At 39.4% G+C, this 14,602-nt stretch overlaps 1 protein-coding gene across 9 annotated transcripts in view; it reads left to right on the forward strand.

The window, feature by feature from the left end:
• The window catches only part of CTNND2 (catenin delta 2), a 676,745-nt gene that overhangs the window by 513,496 nt on the left and 148,647 nt on the right, over positions 1–14,602 (forward strand). For all 9 annotated transcript variants that reach the window (XM_086740367.1, XM_086740369.1, XM_086740370.1 and 6 more), the window contains one exon: positions 9,827–10,040. In XM_086740367.1, coding sequence (XP_086596493.1) covers positions 9,827–10,040 — 214 coding nt within the window. The remainder of the gene's footprint in view (positions 1–9,826; positions 10,041–14,602) is intronic.

Here is a 14,602-nt window from a genome sequence, read left to right on the forward strand (position 1 = left end):
GGAAAAATAATGTATACTCGGTAACAGAAACAGAATATCCACTCCCAGATGAAAAGCTTCTTAGTAATAACCCTGTGCTGTGCATCCTCATGTGTCGCCCAGCCATTCCTTCACCTACCCGATTTCTAGGGACACAGAAGATCCCCTTCCTTCTCCACACGTTGCAGTTTAACACACAGAGAACAACTCTTATTTAACTTAAAGTGGAACATTGTCTATGTATCGGTGGTTGAATTTATTTAAATTATGCCTGTTCACAGCTTTATGTCACCTTTGTGTCTGATCTAACAAGTCCTTAATGACAGTTCTACAGTCCCGTTCTTAAAAGGGACCAAGATCCAAACCCTGCTTTAGATTCCTTAAACAAATTAGACTTCAGACCTAATACAGCAATTTGCATGACATTCCACTCTATTTTAAGCTAAAATTGCTCAGCACTTTTTTAAAGTAGTAGCAAATTACTTTGCTAATGAGACTAAATTACCCTGTGATGTTACAGGTAAATTTGTCTGTAATAAATCTCATGTGTGTTTGCAGCGTACAGATTTTGTATTGTCTACTTGCTGTTCCATAGGCACATCAGAAGAAAGTGGAGAGGAATGAAAGTTTGAACCAGTACATTTGTCTTAACGTGCGTATTGTGCTAAATACTGTCTTTTGATGGAGATTTGTTTTCGTCCATTTTAAGTTTTAGAAATCAGCCCTCTGAAAGTAGCTATCAATGAATGAGGCTGCCCATCTTCCAAACCCTTCTCCAAAAGATACAGCAGTTTTTTTTCATCTTACATAAAAGTCATCTTAGTAATGTAAACAAGGCAAAGATAAGTAATAGAAAGGTCTCATGGAGAGGATTTGGAATTGGAGTAAAAAAAAAACCTAGAAATGTAATAATTTTGTGAATACTGTGTATAACAGGGTAAGTGCAGACAAGTTGCTTGTGTGGCAGTGACCTCTTGGTCTTTCGTGGAGTGCCCTGGTCTCTGGGAGTGCACCAGTCTGCTCAAATGGCGAGTGTGAGAGGAGCAGGGTGGCCGTAGTCTAAAAGAGCGTCTCAGAAACACTACTCTGCCTCCCACTATTTCAAAAGGCTTTTACCATTTGCTTCTGCTCCCTTGCAGCTTCTCCTTCCCGCACCTGTGGAACAGCGTTGCTCAGAATTCATTCACGTGTGAAGTAATGAACACTTATTTTGCTAGTTAGAAAACAAGCATCTAAGATCATTAAAACAAATTATTACTAAAAATTTCCAGAAGCAAACTTAAGTTGAATTGTCCTTTTAATTTGGGGTTTATTGGATATATACCATCACCTGTGCTAGCAGTCAGTTATTTGTAACTTCTGTTCCATATGTAACACGGTGGCATTAAAAATAATTCCATGTGCTTAAACACTTGTATTTTGCTATATTGAAACATGCTTTCTTAGTAATGGAAATGTCACAGGATAAGTGGTGGATGATGCAGTGTGTTATGTCAGTTAAGCTGGCAATTAATATCTATGATGTCTAAAAAGCCTTGATTGTTGTTAGATTTCTTTCTCCTCCTCTGGATGAAGAGTTATTCAAAAGTAATTATTAAGAAAAATGTGGAAAATAAGCATTTAACCGTGAATTAATCTTCAAAGTAGGACTGTGAATCTGTTAATAGTGGAACACTTAATGTCTTATTGGGAAGAGGAGATTGTATTATTTTAGAAACACACTTTATCACTCTGTCAGTCTCTAACAATTTTTGTCGCCTATTCTTAATCCCCTTCTGTTTCCATTATATTTTACTTTGTAAGGCAGGGTAGTCAGAATTGAATACAGAAGAGGGTGTTCCAGTTATACCTACTGGCAAAATTTGAACAATATCTCAGATACCCACTTGCTGAGTATAAATAGAAGAGGAAGGGTGTTTTGATTTCTATCACAGTAATATTTTTAGGGTGTCTTGGAATACTTCATTATCTAACTGTCTTTGGCTAAACTGTTTCAAACTTGAAACTTCACTTTTCTTCTTTTTTCTATCTCTAGCTCTGATTTTTACAGCCTTCCAAGGGATGGAAGAAGCGATTTCCATTATGCAGTGATTGAAAGACAGGGTTTTGCTTCTCTTCTTCACTGCAGGGAGGAATAGAATAATCTTTCTTTCAAAATATAGTTCAAAACCGTAGTAATAGTCAAAACAGTTGTCGTCTGCTTTGGCTTTGCTTCTGCTGATTCCAGAGCCAATTTTCTGATACCTTGATACAAAGAAAGATCACTCACCTATATTTTGTTCACATTTGAGAAGTTATCATCCTTCTAAATGTGAGAAAATAATACTTTTGATTATAAGTCAAAGCATGAATTGTGCTCGGTCTGACAGTCCTGGTTATCCTCACTTCTCGGGCAGAACTTCCCCATCCCCAAGAAAGCAAGGCAGTCGAGTTTTCACATTGGATTGTTAGACCTTCAGCAGAGGCTGGGGGAGCAGCCCGGTTTCTGTGCTGAATTAGTGTCAGGTGGCATGTTTTGTCAATTAAGGTCATGGGCTGTAACTCTGCTTATGTCTGTCAATAACTGAGTTTCAAGCTGCATTATGATTTTTGCAAGCTTTAGCATGCATTTATCATGAAAAGTAAAAGGTAAATTAAGACTGCAAAGTTTTCTACAATACTTGCATTTTGTTATTTTATTATTTTTTTTCTTGAGGGTTCCTATGTTCATAAGTTGTCCTTCTGTCAGTTCTTTTTAGTGCACAGAAAGTATCCTTTGACCAGAGTCGTCTCAAAAAGAGTGAAGTTTATGTTTAACCAGTGTCGTACAAAGCAGGGAGAAGATACCAAAAGCTGTAGATCCAGACATCTTTCCCAAAGGGAAGTAAATATTCCTCAGGAGAGGTCTCTAGATTCTTCTAAATGGAGCTTTGTGTTTGATCCACTGATTCCAATGTATCCTTTTTGTATAAGAGTAGTGCTTGAATGCTGCCTGAACCACCTCTTCCCATCTGTGAGATGAGTGTTAGCAGTCTTCAGAGTGATTGGGACCAAGCTCTAACTACTGCCTGGAAATTGAGTAGGACATATTTTGGCATTGCATCAGAGGGTGGGCTCTTCTCCTTTAGACTAGCTTTAACAAGCCAGCTGATGATTTCTCTTATTCTGTATCCTTAGGTAAACATGGTATGAGACTGAGCATGTAACCCAGTTAAAATTTCCAACATACTGTAGCATATACTGACCTAAATTGCCTATCTACAAAACCAATACAATAAAGGAATGAGAAATGAACCAGATACAGATCATCCCAAAAATAAAAGCGTCCCTATTTATTTTGTTCAGTGTGTACATTAAAGAAGCTTAGATCATACAGCAGATCAACAGAAGCGTGAGAACAGTGCCTGCACAAGCACCCCGTGGACACAGAGCAACACTCACACAAACACGAACCACATGTGGTCCTTATTCTCTGGCTGTTCAGGCTCAAAGCATCCTAGCAGCTCTCATGCTACACACATGAAGACACAAAGAGGTCTCTCTGGTATCTGGTTCCCAGATCTACATTCTCTCTGACAGGTCTTTCCCAGATCTCCTATCCTGCTCATCAGCTACTCCAGTATGAGGTTCACCAGCATTACACTGATCCAGAATGTAGACCATCCTCATCCAGGAAAATTGTTAGGAATTTGATTCAATAAGAAGATAAAACAGGCTGCAGTGATCAGACACAGTGACCAGACAAGCATACTGAAGCACAACTTATTTAAATACAACCAGCCCCTTTTATCACACCTTTCTCTCTATTTTCTCATGTTGTTCCTCCCTCATGCATTTGGATGTCTCCCTTTTCCTGCCTTTGCCCTTCTGCTAAACATCCCATAGGTTTTGCACATTGACACCATTCTCTGAAAGCATCCCGTAAGCATACTCTTTCCCTTAAGACCTGTGATAACCTTGACATTCATTCCTCCCCACATCCTCCCAACTTTTACCACTTAACAAAGCTTAGTCTGAACCTCTCCAAGCCTTTGAGTAGTTCCTTCAGCAGCCCAACCAATGACATCAGAGACCATCTTTGATACTACCTCTTGTTTTATAGAGTTTGCGTGTATAAGCATGGTTTATTACTTTTCCAGTCTCATCTCTATGTATATGAGGGACAGCCATTTATCAGCTGACCTCACAAAACTGATGTCCTTATATTGCAGGTATCTACATACCCTTCACATCCTACATTTGTTTTTCTTTCCACACGTCAGTCCAATCTCTTGTATCAAATTAGAAAAGCAAGCTATCAGATAATTCAAATGCTAAAACCATAAACAAGTATACTTACACCATTGCAGACATATCATCAATGTGTTATTGACTTGTTTTACCAATGCATGAGCTTCAGGCTGGTCGTGTGTAACTCCTGGGAGATTGAATATCTAACAGTCCACTGTCATGGAAAATCTATTGTGGTAAACACGCTTTGAACTTATCTTAGCTTCTTGACGACTGAAGCCAAATCCATTTAATTAAAGGTCAGCCTTGAAACTGATAAATTGCATTTCTCAAATGTTCTTGGCTTGAGACATCCAGACTCTCCTTGTTAGGACATGGATAACATCTTCACTGCCTCCAGCACTGGTCTGAACCCCTCTTGAATCCAAATGCACTTTTTGTCTACGTAGTGTGAACAGAAATATGTTCTCAGATACAATGCAAAAACAAAGTTTATATGAAGCTGGAGGAGAAGACTCTGGTATCATGCTGATTTAAGTGCACTCTTATCAGACTGTGGAGCAGAAAGTCTTTCCAGTCTTGTCTGTGTGTATTGTGGCCTCATGAGACTTGACTTCACGTGGGTCGTGGCAATCCCAGGCACAAATACAGGCTGGGTGGAGAATGGATCGAGAGCAGCCCTGAGGAGAAGGACTTGGGAGTGCTGGTGGACAAGAAACTCAGCATGAGCCGGCAATGAGCCCTTGCGACCCAGAAGGCCAATCGCATCCTGGGCTGCATCAAGAGAAGCGTGGCCAGCAGGTCGAGGGAGGTGATTCTCCCCCTCTACTCTGCCCTGGTGAGACCCCACCTGGAGTACTGTGTCCAGTTCTGGAGCCCCCAACACAAGAAGGACATGGACCAGCTGGAGAAGGTCCAGAGGAGGGCCACGAGGATGATAAAAGGGCTGGAGCACCTTTCCTATGAGGACAGGCTGAGAGAGTTGGGGCTGTTCAGCCTGCAGAAGAGGAGGCTCCGGGGAGACCTGATAGCGGTCTTCCAGTACCTCAAGGAGGCCTACAAGAAAGATGGGGAGAGACTGTTCAGTAGGGCCTGTTGTGATAGGACAAGGAGTAATGGTTTTAAAATAGAGGGAGGTAGATTCAGATTAGATATTAGGAAAAAATTTTTTACGATGCGAGTTATAGAACACTGGAACAGGTTGCCCAGAAAGGTGGTGGATGCCCCATCCCTGGAAACGTTCAAGGCCAGGCTGGGTGAGGCTCTGAGCAACCTGATCTAGTTGGGGATGTCCCTGCTCCTTGCAGGGGGGTTGGACTAGATGACCTTTGAAGGTCCCTTCCAACTCTAGCCTATGATTCTATGACCAGACCAAGTCCTTCTGACCAGCAAGTAGACGATAACATTAGTGGTGAGGGCCAACTTTAAAATGAAAGTTTATAAATGTACTGGAAAGAGAAAACACATGATTCATCAGAGGAAAGCAGCTCTGCACATTCATCCATGGAAAATTTTTCATGACAAAATTCATGTAATCTCTGTTCTTTCAGTTTTTACATTGATCAGCACAGGTTTACACTGAGTTGTTACTGAGAAAACTCAGCAGAATGAATTCAGGCTTATGTGTGCTGAGATTTCCAGTCCTAATAGGATTTGCCATGCACTCCATAGTGCCATGTGTGAAAGAATACATCCTGATGTACTTTTTTAGCAACTCTTTAGCAGCATCTTCAGAAGACACACATAAAATATTTCTAGTGAGGAAAAAAGAAAGAAGAGAACATTCAGAAATAACAGTGTCCATGGATTAAAAGAGTCACTTGATAAACACTGCAACACAGATTCACCCAGCATTTTTAATACTTCTAGTCTGATCTTGTGGGTTGTTTTTTTTTTTTAATTTTGAGAAGAGACAGCATAAAAAAGGGACAGTGCAATCAAGACAGGAAGAATAAACTTTACAATATGAGTGGGCAAACTCAGTTGTGCTACAGAGTTCAGGGTAATTCTTTTGACTTCAGAAGTGGCTACTCTGGCATTGCTCCATGTGAGAAGAGAATTGGTCTCCTGTATCTCCTGATAACTTGGTACTGTGCTGATTATTTGATTGTAGCAGGCAAGCAGACTCCAGCATATTTCATTTTCTTTTTCTTCTAGATATAGCAAGGAAGCTGCCACTGGTATGTCAATAAATATTACATAAAGAAATGTTCTCTTCATGTAAAGTCAAGAGAGAGACAGAACTGTCTATCGAAAGTCCTTTAGGGGAGTGGGATTTGATGCTCCATTGGTGCAAATTGCTGCTTATCCACCCCATCCCAGTATTCTTGGCAAAGACATTTGGCAGTAGCGCTGCTGCTGAACTCATTGAAGCTGTGATAACTTAGCTGAGCTGAGATCTGCTCCAAGAGACTCACTAGGTCAGAACTGTCCTCCAGGCTGCAGCTTTATCTCCATAAAGGACTTGAACAAGTAATTTTATTTCTTTTGCCTAAATTTCTGTAAATGTAAATTGATACTGATAACATTTATCACAGTCTCACAATTTGTCAGGCATAGTTCAACCTGCTGAAGAATACAGTGTTAAACAGCTATGTAGATATGTGATGCAAACATGAAGATGGGATGAGACTTCTGGTGAATAATGGGCTACTGGAAAAAAAAAAAACAAAAACAAAGCAACACATTAATCCAGATTAAGAACGGCATCAGAAGCCAAGCTCCCAGTTGTGAAGAATCAGATTCCTCTCTGCCTGTGTGACACAGCTACTTTGCCAGGTATCTGAGCCTGGAAATTCAAATAAAGTTTGCAAAATAAGTCTTGTCTTTTCCAGGTAGGAATAAGTTCTTTCTTCAGTAGAATTTAAGAAGTTTTGTCAAGTTAGGTGAAGTGTTATGTAACATCCGTTTTATTTCTGTTGTATTACCCTTTGTTTTTCTGACAGAAATGCATTGTAGATGAATATTTAATGCCCTTGCTTTTAAGCAAGTATCTTTGAATCACTTCGGTCTGCTGCTGACTTCTGGTTCCTGGGAGAGGAGTTGCTGCCTGAGCTGAATGCTAGTATGCTGTGAGATACCATGACCAAAAAGGGAAGGTTACAGCTCAGTAGTACCGGCTGAACATAGCAGAACCGTACATTTTTCCTTATAAAGGAGCAGAAAATAGCAAAACCTGCCACCTGAGAGTATCCACAAGAGAAGCGATGAAGGAGCCTGAGATGCTACTTGGCTGTGTCTGGGAGGGAGAGTGGGGAAAACAGCACAGGCACAGCATGCCTCTGAATGGAGGCAGAGCCCTTTGAGTCTTCAGAGGAATGATGGAATGGAACCATGGAATTATTTTTGCTACAAAGTTAATACTTTTTCTCATTCATGATCTTTTTTTTACCAGTGAAGCAATTAAAATATTCATTCAGCATATTGTGCTTTAAAAATATAAAGATCAGCAGGCGTGTTTTCATTCTGTCGTTCCTGATATTACTCATCATACCAACAACTTGTGTATGTTTTAACTGCATTCTTTTTTTCCATCAGATCTTTTTTTCTTTTCGGAGGTTGAAGTGTGAAGCTCAGTGGTTGGTTCACCTTTTGCAGAACTGATGTGTAAATTTTTGTTCCTAGTCTGTTTCAGTAAATATCTGTTTTGATGTGTAGGTGGCTCTTCATGTAGTATGCTTGGTTTTGAGAATCTGGTTAGTAGTGGAAGTGAACGTATTTTAATCTGAAGATTAAATGGTGATGGACTGTAAAAAGAAGCAAACAAACAACCCTACCCCCCACACCTCCCAGATAAGCTTGGTAATTTTTTCCTGGCTTGGAAAGGAGCAAATTATTTCATTGCAAGTCAGCCTGTTCATGTGGGTAAAGTTTTGACCAGTGCGATGTATTGCAACACATTTTCTCTTTTATCTGATTTTCTGGTTTCTAAACTGAAAAATGTCATGTATTCTCTGAGCAGTAGAAGCATGGGCTCTCGAAAAGATTAATGAACTTTTCTGCCTGAAGTTGATGTATTGTACCAATGTCCATTCACATCTCTGCACTCTCCATGTACTGCCAGCTGCTGTATGTTGCTCGGAAAATTGGACATAATATACCAATGTAATGCCTGTTTAAGGGAAAATATCTCAGTTTATCTTTAAACACTGTCACTTTTGCATTTAGCCCAAATCTATGTTGTAACTGTATATACATTATAACATTTTAATGTAATACTGTAACATCTCAGTATATACACTTTTTAGCTACAAAACTGCTCTGTTACTGGGTCTTGCTGTTATTGCAAAAATAGGAATATGCCAGATAAGCCGCAGAAGAAAGAGAGAACTTCTGTTTTATCAGTGAGTAATTTTGTATAGCTCAATTTTGGAACCTCAAAGGCTGAATCATTTTTCAGTCTTTATTTGCAGTGAAGGTCATGTTAGATTCATGAAATGCCATACATCAGTTGTACTTAACAATTTTGAAGTTAGTAGATAGATCATTAATTTCTAATAATTTTTTTCTGCACTTTGTTTAACTGTTTCCTCCTCCTAAGCCTCGCCCCTGCAAAGAGCCCCAAGAACGCCTGCTGTGCAAGATCAGCTACACAAGGATTTCAAAACTTTGACATCATAAAGTTTGGTTCTAAAATTAACGTCTCACCTTTTCCTGAAGTTTTGAAAACACTCTACCGCTGTGTCTCTTTTAATGTTTTGGGGAAAACATTACTAGAGTTGGTAAAATGGCCAGCTGAAGTGCCTAGCTTGTTTTGTGCCTTAGCCAATGACACACACGGAGAAACTTTTTGACAGAGACATCTATACAACTTCCTTGAAGCTGAAGTGTTGTACTCCTTGGATGTTAGTTCTAATACAGTCTAGTTTCTTAAAATTAGATCCAAGAGTGGTTACTGTTTGAGGAGCAAATAGTGCCAGAGAACAATAAATATGGATTTGTTGCAAATGGATTTTATAATAAATTGTTCTTGGTATTCTTGACCTTCTTGATCATTTGCCTCAAAGATTTTTGTTTGTTTTTTTTTTCTAGAATGATGTTTTACATAAGGTATTGCATTAGAAATTTATTTTGTAGGCTGCCTTAGGAATTAATAAGCCTTCTACTCCTGTATCACTTAAGGGTCTTCCTCAATCGTAATAAACAAGCTTTCCATGATTTCTCCGTCATCCTTGTCTTTATGTTTGTGTAGACCTCCTCCATTTCCTTTCACCTTTGTTTTTCCCAGTTTTGGTGATACAACATCCTTACAGAGACTACAGTAGCTTTTTTGTTTGCTGTAACCTTGTAGTTTTTCCTCACCCTTGTAATGTGTTATACTCCGAAGCAGAGGATGTTTCTCCAGCATGGGAGAAAGCCTTGCCAAGGCTAACCTTGCTGAACCTTGAGAAATCTTAATGAGGAAACACTCTTGACTAGCTTTTGCCTATTTTCACAGAGGTTCAGATTTGTTGTTGCCATTGAAAAAAACAATAGGAAGAATCAAAGCAGCATACTGTAGCAGCTTTGGGGGGCTACCAGCATACCTTTGCTGGAGTGTAGCCCTGCATATACCACAGCTCAATTACATGGGGTAGCATATATAATGCTGGTGTTCATTACCTAATTTTATCATCATTATAACTTTGGCGTGTTTCAGATAAGAAGACAAGGCGGGATACAATTACTGGTGGATCTATTGGACCATCGGATGACAGAAGTCCACCGTAGTGCCTGTGGAGCTTTGAGAAATTTGGTATATGGGAAGGCCAATGATGACAACAAAATTGCTCTGAAAAACTGTGGTGGCATCCCAGCATTAGTACGGTTACTCCGCAAGTCTACAGATTTGGAAATCAGAGAACTGGTCACAGGTTTGAATCTTTCAATATTATTTGTTCATACTCTGTACTGGCTCTGCAAGCACAGGTCTGTGCTATGTGCCACTTGCTCCATCAGTAACTCTTTATTTTATTACTATCTTTGCCGTAACAGAACACTTTTTAGCCCTTTGGATATAAGTAATGTATGAATAGCTTTATTCAATATTAAGCGGACTGTTTATAGATGCAGGCAAGGTTTACGCTTACAGTTGCTGGTCACTTTGTTCTTGGTTAGCCATGGATGTTCTTGCAGGAGGTGTGCTTCATACACAGATACATTGTGGTGGGAATCCTCTGCTCTCCCTCTGCTCGCCCTCCTGTCTGGTGTAGGGCAGCACATGCAGAAGTCAGATTATACTGAATTTTCTTAGAAGCTGTTATTGATTCCTTTTGTATCCTGTATAGTGAGAAGGAGGATTTGGTTGGGACCTTTTTTCCTTTCTTGTGGTTCTGATAGGAAAATGGAAAAGCGTGTTGGAGAGATGGACAGCATCATCTTCTAAAACCTTTTTTTCTGAAATTTGATAACATGCTATGTGATATATGTTAGGCACAGGGCATGCAGATATTGGTATAGTCTGTTTCTTTTCTTGATATGGTAGAATCTGATCTTTTTAAGGTTGTTTGGACTTCTTCCTTTATGAAATTCAAGGTGTAAGTTTTTTTTCAGAGATACAGAAGTGCTGTCAAACAGCATTAAACAGAAATGTTTGAAGATTTTTTCGCATTGCCCCTAAGCTATCCTACTTAAAATGCAAAACAGAAGCTACATGGGTATTTTGATTTTTCACTTTGTGATTTCATTCTATTTGATTGCTTACATCAATATGGTGATTAATTTAATGCTGCAAATAAAAAAATCTTAACATCTTTTCATTATCCTATTTTACAATAGCTGCATTTCCATTATGACTTTCATATGAAAATGAGTAAAAGTTCTCATTCCTATCATAGAAGCATCAGAGTAAACACTTATCATCTATGCTTCTTCAGAAATTACTTACACTTGTGGGTCAGGCCTCATTTAGGATACAATTGATAAGATTATCATCATTTGTTTGACTCCAGGTTCCTTCCTTGAGGGTGTCTGAATAAATTGTGTGGTGTTTATTAGATGTAGATTTTTATATTTAATTTTGTTTCTTAGTTACAACACCTATCATCTCGTATTTGTTAGGCAGGATTAGTGGGGCAGAGATGCTGGGTTACACGAGCTCGAATGGTGCCTCCTGCAGAGTGACAGAATTACTGACAGATCTAATAAAGTGTAACCACCACTTCAGATTCAACATACTTGTTTGTTTCTTGGTTATGTTGTCTGTGTTCTGGCTCCAGGGAACATTCTGCCTGTTTATTCTGAGTAGTAAGTGGCAAACTGCTAATGAACATCAGCAGTACACCTCAGCAGTCGCAGTGGCACTTCCCATGCTGTCTGTAGACAGAACGCATAATGTCATTAGGTCATTTAAAAAGAAAAGATACTAGGCTACAGTTCACATTCCTTCCATTGCACAGCATGTTGTTAATTTTTCCTCAGTTCCCACGGAAAGAAAGGGGGAGGTGTGCTAACATGCCCTCAAACTGTTACTACCAGGGAGAGTAGGTGCTGACTATCAATGACAGTAACCAGCCTTTGCACAGGCAGATGCAGCTGCCAGGGATGGTGAGCATCACAAGTGCTGGACATCTATGAAAGGGGAGCAGAGTGAGGTGGTGACCCTGAGGAATGGAATCAAAGTCAGTGGTAGTTCAGGATTTTATTCCTGGGCCTGGTTTTATGTTTTGTTTATTGTTTTTAAGTAACCAGTGCATCTCAGAAGGCCACTGATTGCCTTGGCCAGGTTTTGTGTCTTTCAGAATGCAAATCACTGGCCCAGTGATTTGAAAATGCAAACCTGGTAATGCAAAGCTCCTTTCCAAAGCAATGCTTGTAGCAGCACCTCTCATCTTGCATCTCTTAGAAAACAGGCTGGAATCGTGTGTCTGAATCAGTTCTCATTTGCTTTTTTTGTAAAGCGTCGCAGTGTGACAGCTGCCCCAGTTAAATTCCTTCCCGCTGTCCTTTCTGGGGGAGGAAAGATAGCTCCTGCAGCAGCCGCCTCAGTGATGATAAAATTTGACTTGGTGGTGGGCACAAGGGAAAATAAAAGAAGTTCCTCTTGCTTCGCATCAGCCTTCCTGAGTTGAGGTGGCAGGAAGATAATTATTTCAGTAGTGCCACCATAGCCTGAAGGAAGTTCAGAGAAAATAATAGCAAATGTGTGTTTTAGGACTAAACATAATACATCGAGCCTTTCCATGTCATGTTCATTGTGCATCCTTTCTACATAAAAGCTGCTCTTGTTTGTTACTTTTAGAGAGGGCGCACAGTTCCTGCCTTAGGAACTTATATAGACTCTGTCATCGTTGCCCCTAAATACTCCTCCAGCATTTGTCCTCAGAGTGCTTCTCTTAGGTGGGGAAGTGTCATTATCTCCGTTGTGTGGATGGGGTACTGAGCCTATCAAGTCTGAATGAACTGTCCAAGAATCTGGCAAGAGGAAGGTGTGAATCACTCTCAGTAGGCACTTAGTCGCAAGGGAAGGAATATGGGCAGGAGAGATTTTTAGCAGCCCAGTTTCTCTGAACAGTAGTGAGGCATTCATCGCCTGCCCCAAGTACCATGAAGCACATGCCCACCAGAGCAAAAGTTGTAATGTTAGTTCCCTCCTCACGCATGCTCATTTTCTTCCTTCTTGTTACTTCTCTCTAAGGAGGTTATAATTTCAATTTCCAGCTATCTTAAGACTGGTTTTGGAAGCGTATTTAAACCTGCAGACCAGCTTTCTGTCCTAGCAGCTCCTTGCTTGTCAGGATTGCCTTCAGCGCTGTTTGTGGCTTTTCCTCTTTTCCCAAGATTTCCTTATGCCGTAATGGAGTTTTTCACTTCCTTTATCTCATCTTTCTCCTCATTGGTAGCAGAGGACTCAGGCTAATACTGGAAAACCTTACCATGCTGAAATTTTTGGATTGGGCAAACTGAACCTTATTGCAAAGTGATACAGCTTCAAGGCCCTCTCATGTGGAGCAAATGATTTTGGGGCAGGCTTCCATGGAGAAGCCATGAGGGAAGTTTGCTGCCTGGCTGTTATGAAATCAAATGGTGTTAATGCCCAGGGAATACTTCCTGAAATACTGACGGATTACTCTACCAGAAATACTTCCACAATCACTGTTTTTTTACGAGAAGAACCTGGCTAAACTGAAATATACCAATGAATATATACATTTACGTGGAAGTGAAGTACTCTGACAGAAATAGACATTTCAGCATGGCCTACAGCCTCTCATAATTTCCAGAGAGTCAAGGAGAACCTGAATTACAATATTTTGTTTCACTTAGGTCTGTAAATGAAAATAAATTGGTATGAGCTGGATGCATCATACTTAATTTAGCCATCTTTTCACCCCAGCACTATGCTACTAGTTTCCACAGTAGCTCCTGTTAATGGGAAGAAATAAAAGCCTTCTATTTTAAAATAATTAAATATTAACACTTTCCTAATAAATATAAATAGACAAGAACACAATACAAAATTAGCACTGATCCTGCAGATGGTAGAAAAAAGTTATTTCACTTGTGAATAATGACAACAAGTAGCTGATTTGTGACTCCCTTGCCTTTCCTGAGTTAAAGTTAATTATGAATCCTTCCATAAAATTCTATTTTAGCATTCTTTCTGTTTGTTCTACTATCAGGAAAAAAAAATGACATGAACAATGTGATGTGTTAGCAAGGATAACACAGGAGTCCTGTTGATGCCTTGTGGAGAAGGTGAGGTCAAGCAGCTGTTACTAAATTTGACCTACGATGGCTCCTTGTTCCATCAGCTCCATCTGATAACTGGGTACCTGTCTCAGACAAAATGATTTAAGCTGCTATTCTTCTCCTTGTGACAACCACAATCCATCACAACTAGAAACACAGTTTCTGCCTATGAAAAATAAGCTAACTGAATTAGAAACAGCTCCATTTAAAGAAGCCCCTTATATGAGTGTATCACCCATTTTCAAACTGTATATACCATATTTGATTGAAACATAAAAGTGACTGATCCACTTTTAGAAAGCACATGATGATAAAGAAATATAGCTATGAATAATAACAGGAGAAATTGTTTTCTTTCTGTGATGGCAGCCAGCCTACTGCCTATTTTGGTTGACATTAAGGTGTCAGAGATTTAACTATTGTCTACTGAAAATGCATAAATTATGAAAATTATCACACTTATAAAAAAATTAAAGCATAAACTATAATACTATATATGTGTAGATAGATAGACATAGACTCTGTATATTTAATTGACATTTTTATTCACTGAATCAAACAGCATATATTCCATTCCTGCAAAAAGTTCTGAGGCATTTTGTACATAATGTTCCTTTCAAAGAAGCACTAGTTGTCCAAGTGTATTTGGCCCATGGTTGAGTTGGACACAAAAAAAAAATTTCATTTACTTCTGAGATTTTTGGATTCCAGTATTGATCAGTATTGTCTTTAATTTCAGCTGTGG

The sequence above is a fragment of the Chlamydotis macqueenii genome, chromosome 2, assembly GCF_036417535.1.
Source record: "Chlamydotis macqueenii isolate bChlMac1 chromosome 2, bChlMac1.mat, whole genome shotgun sequence".
In the NCBI taxonomy this organism is placed as follows: Eukaryota; Metazoa; Chordata; class Aves; order Otidiformes; family Otididae; genus Chlamydotis; species Chlamydotis macqueenii.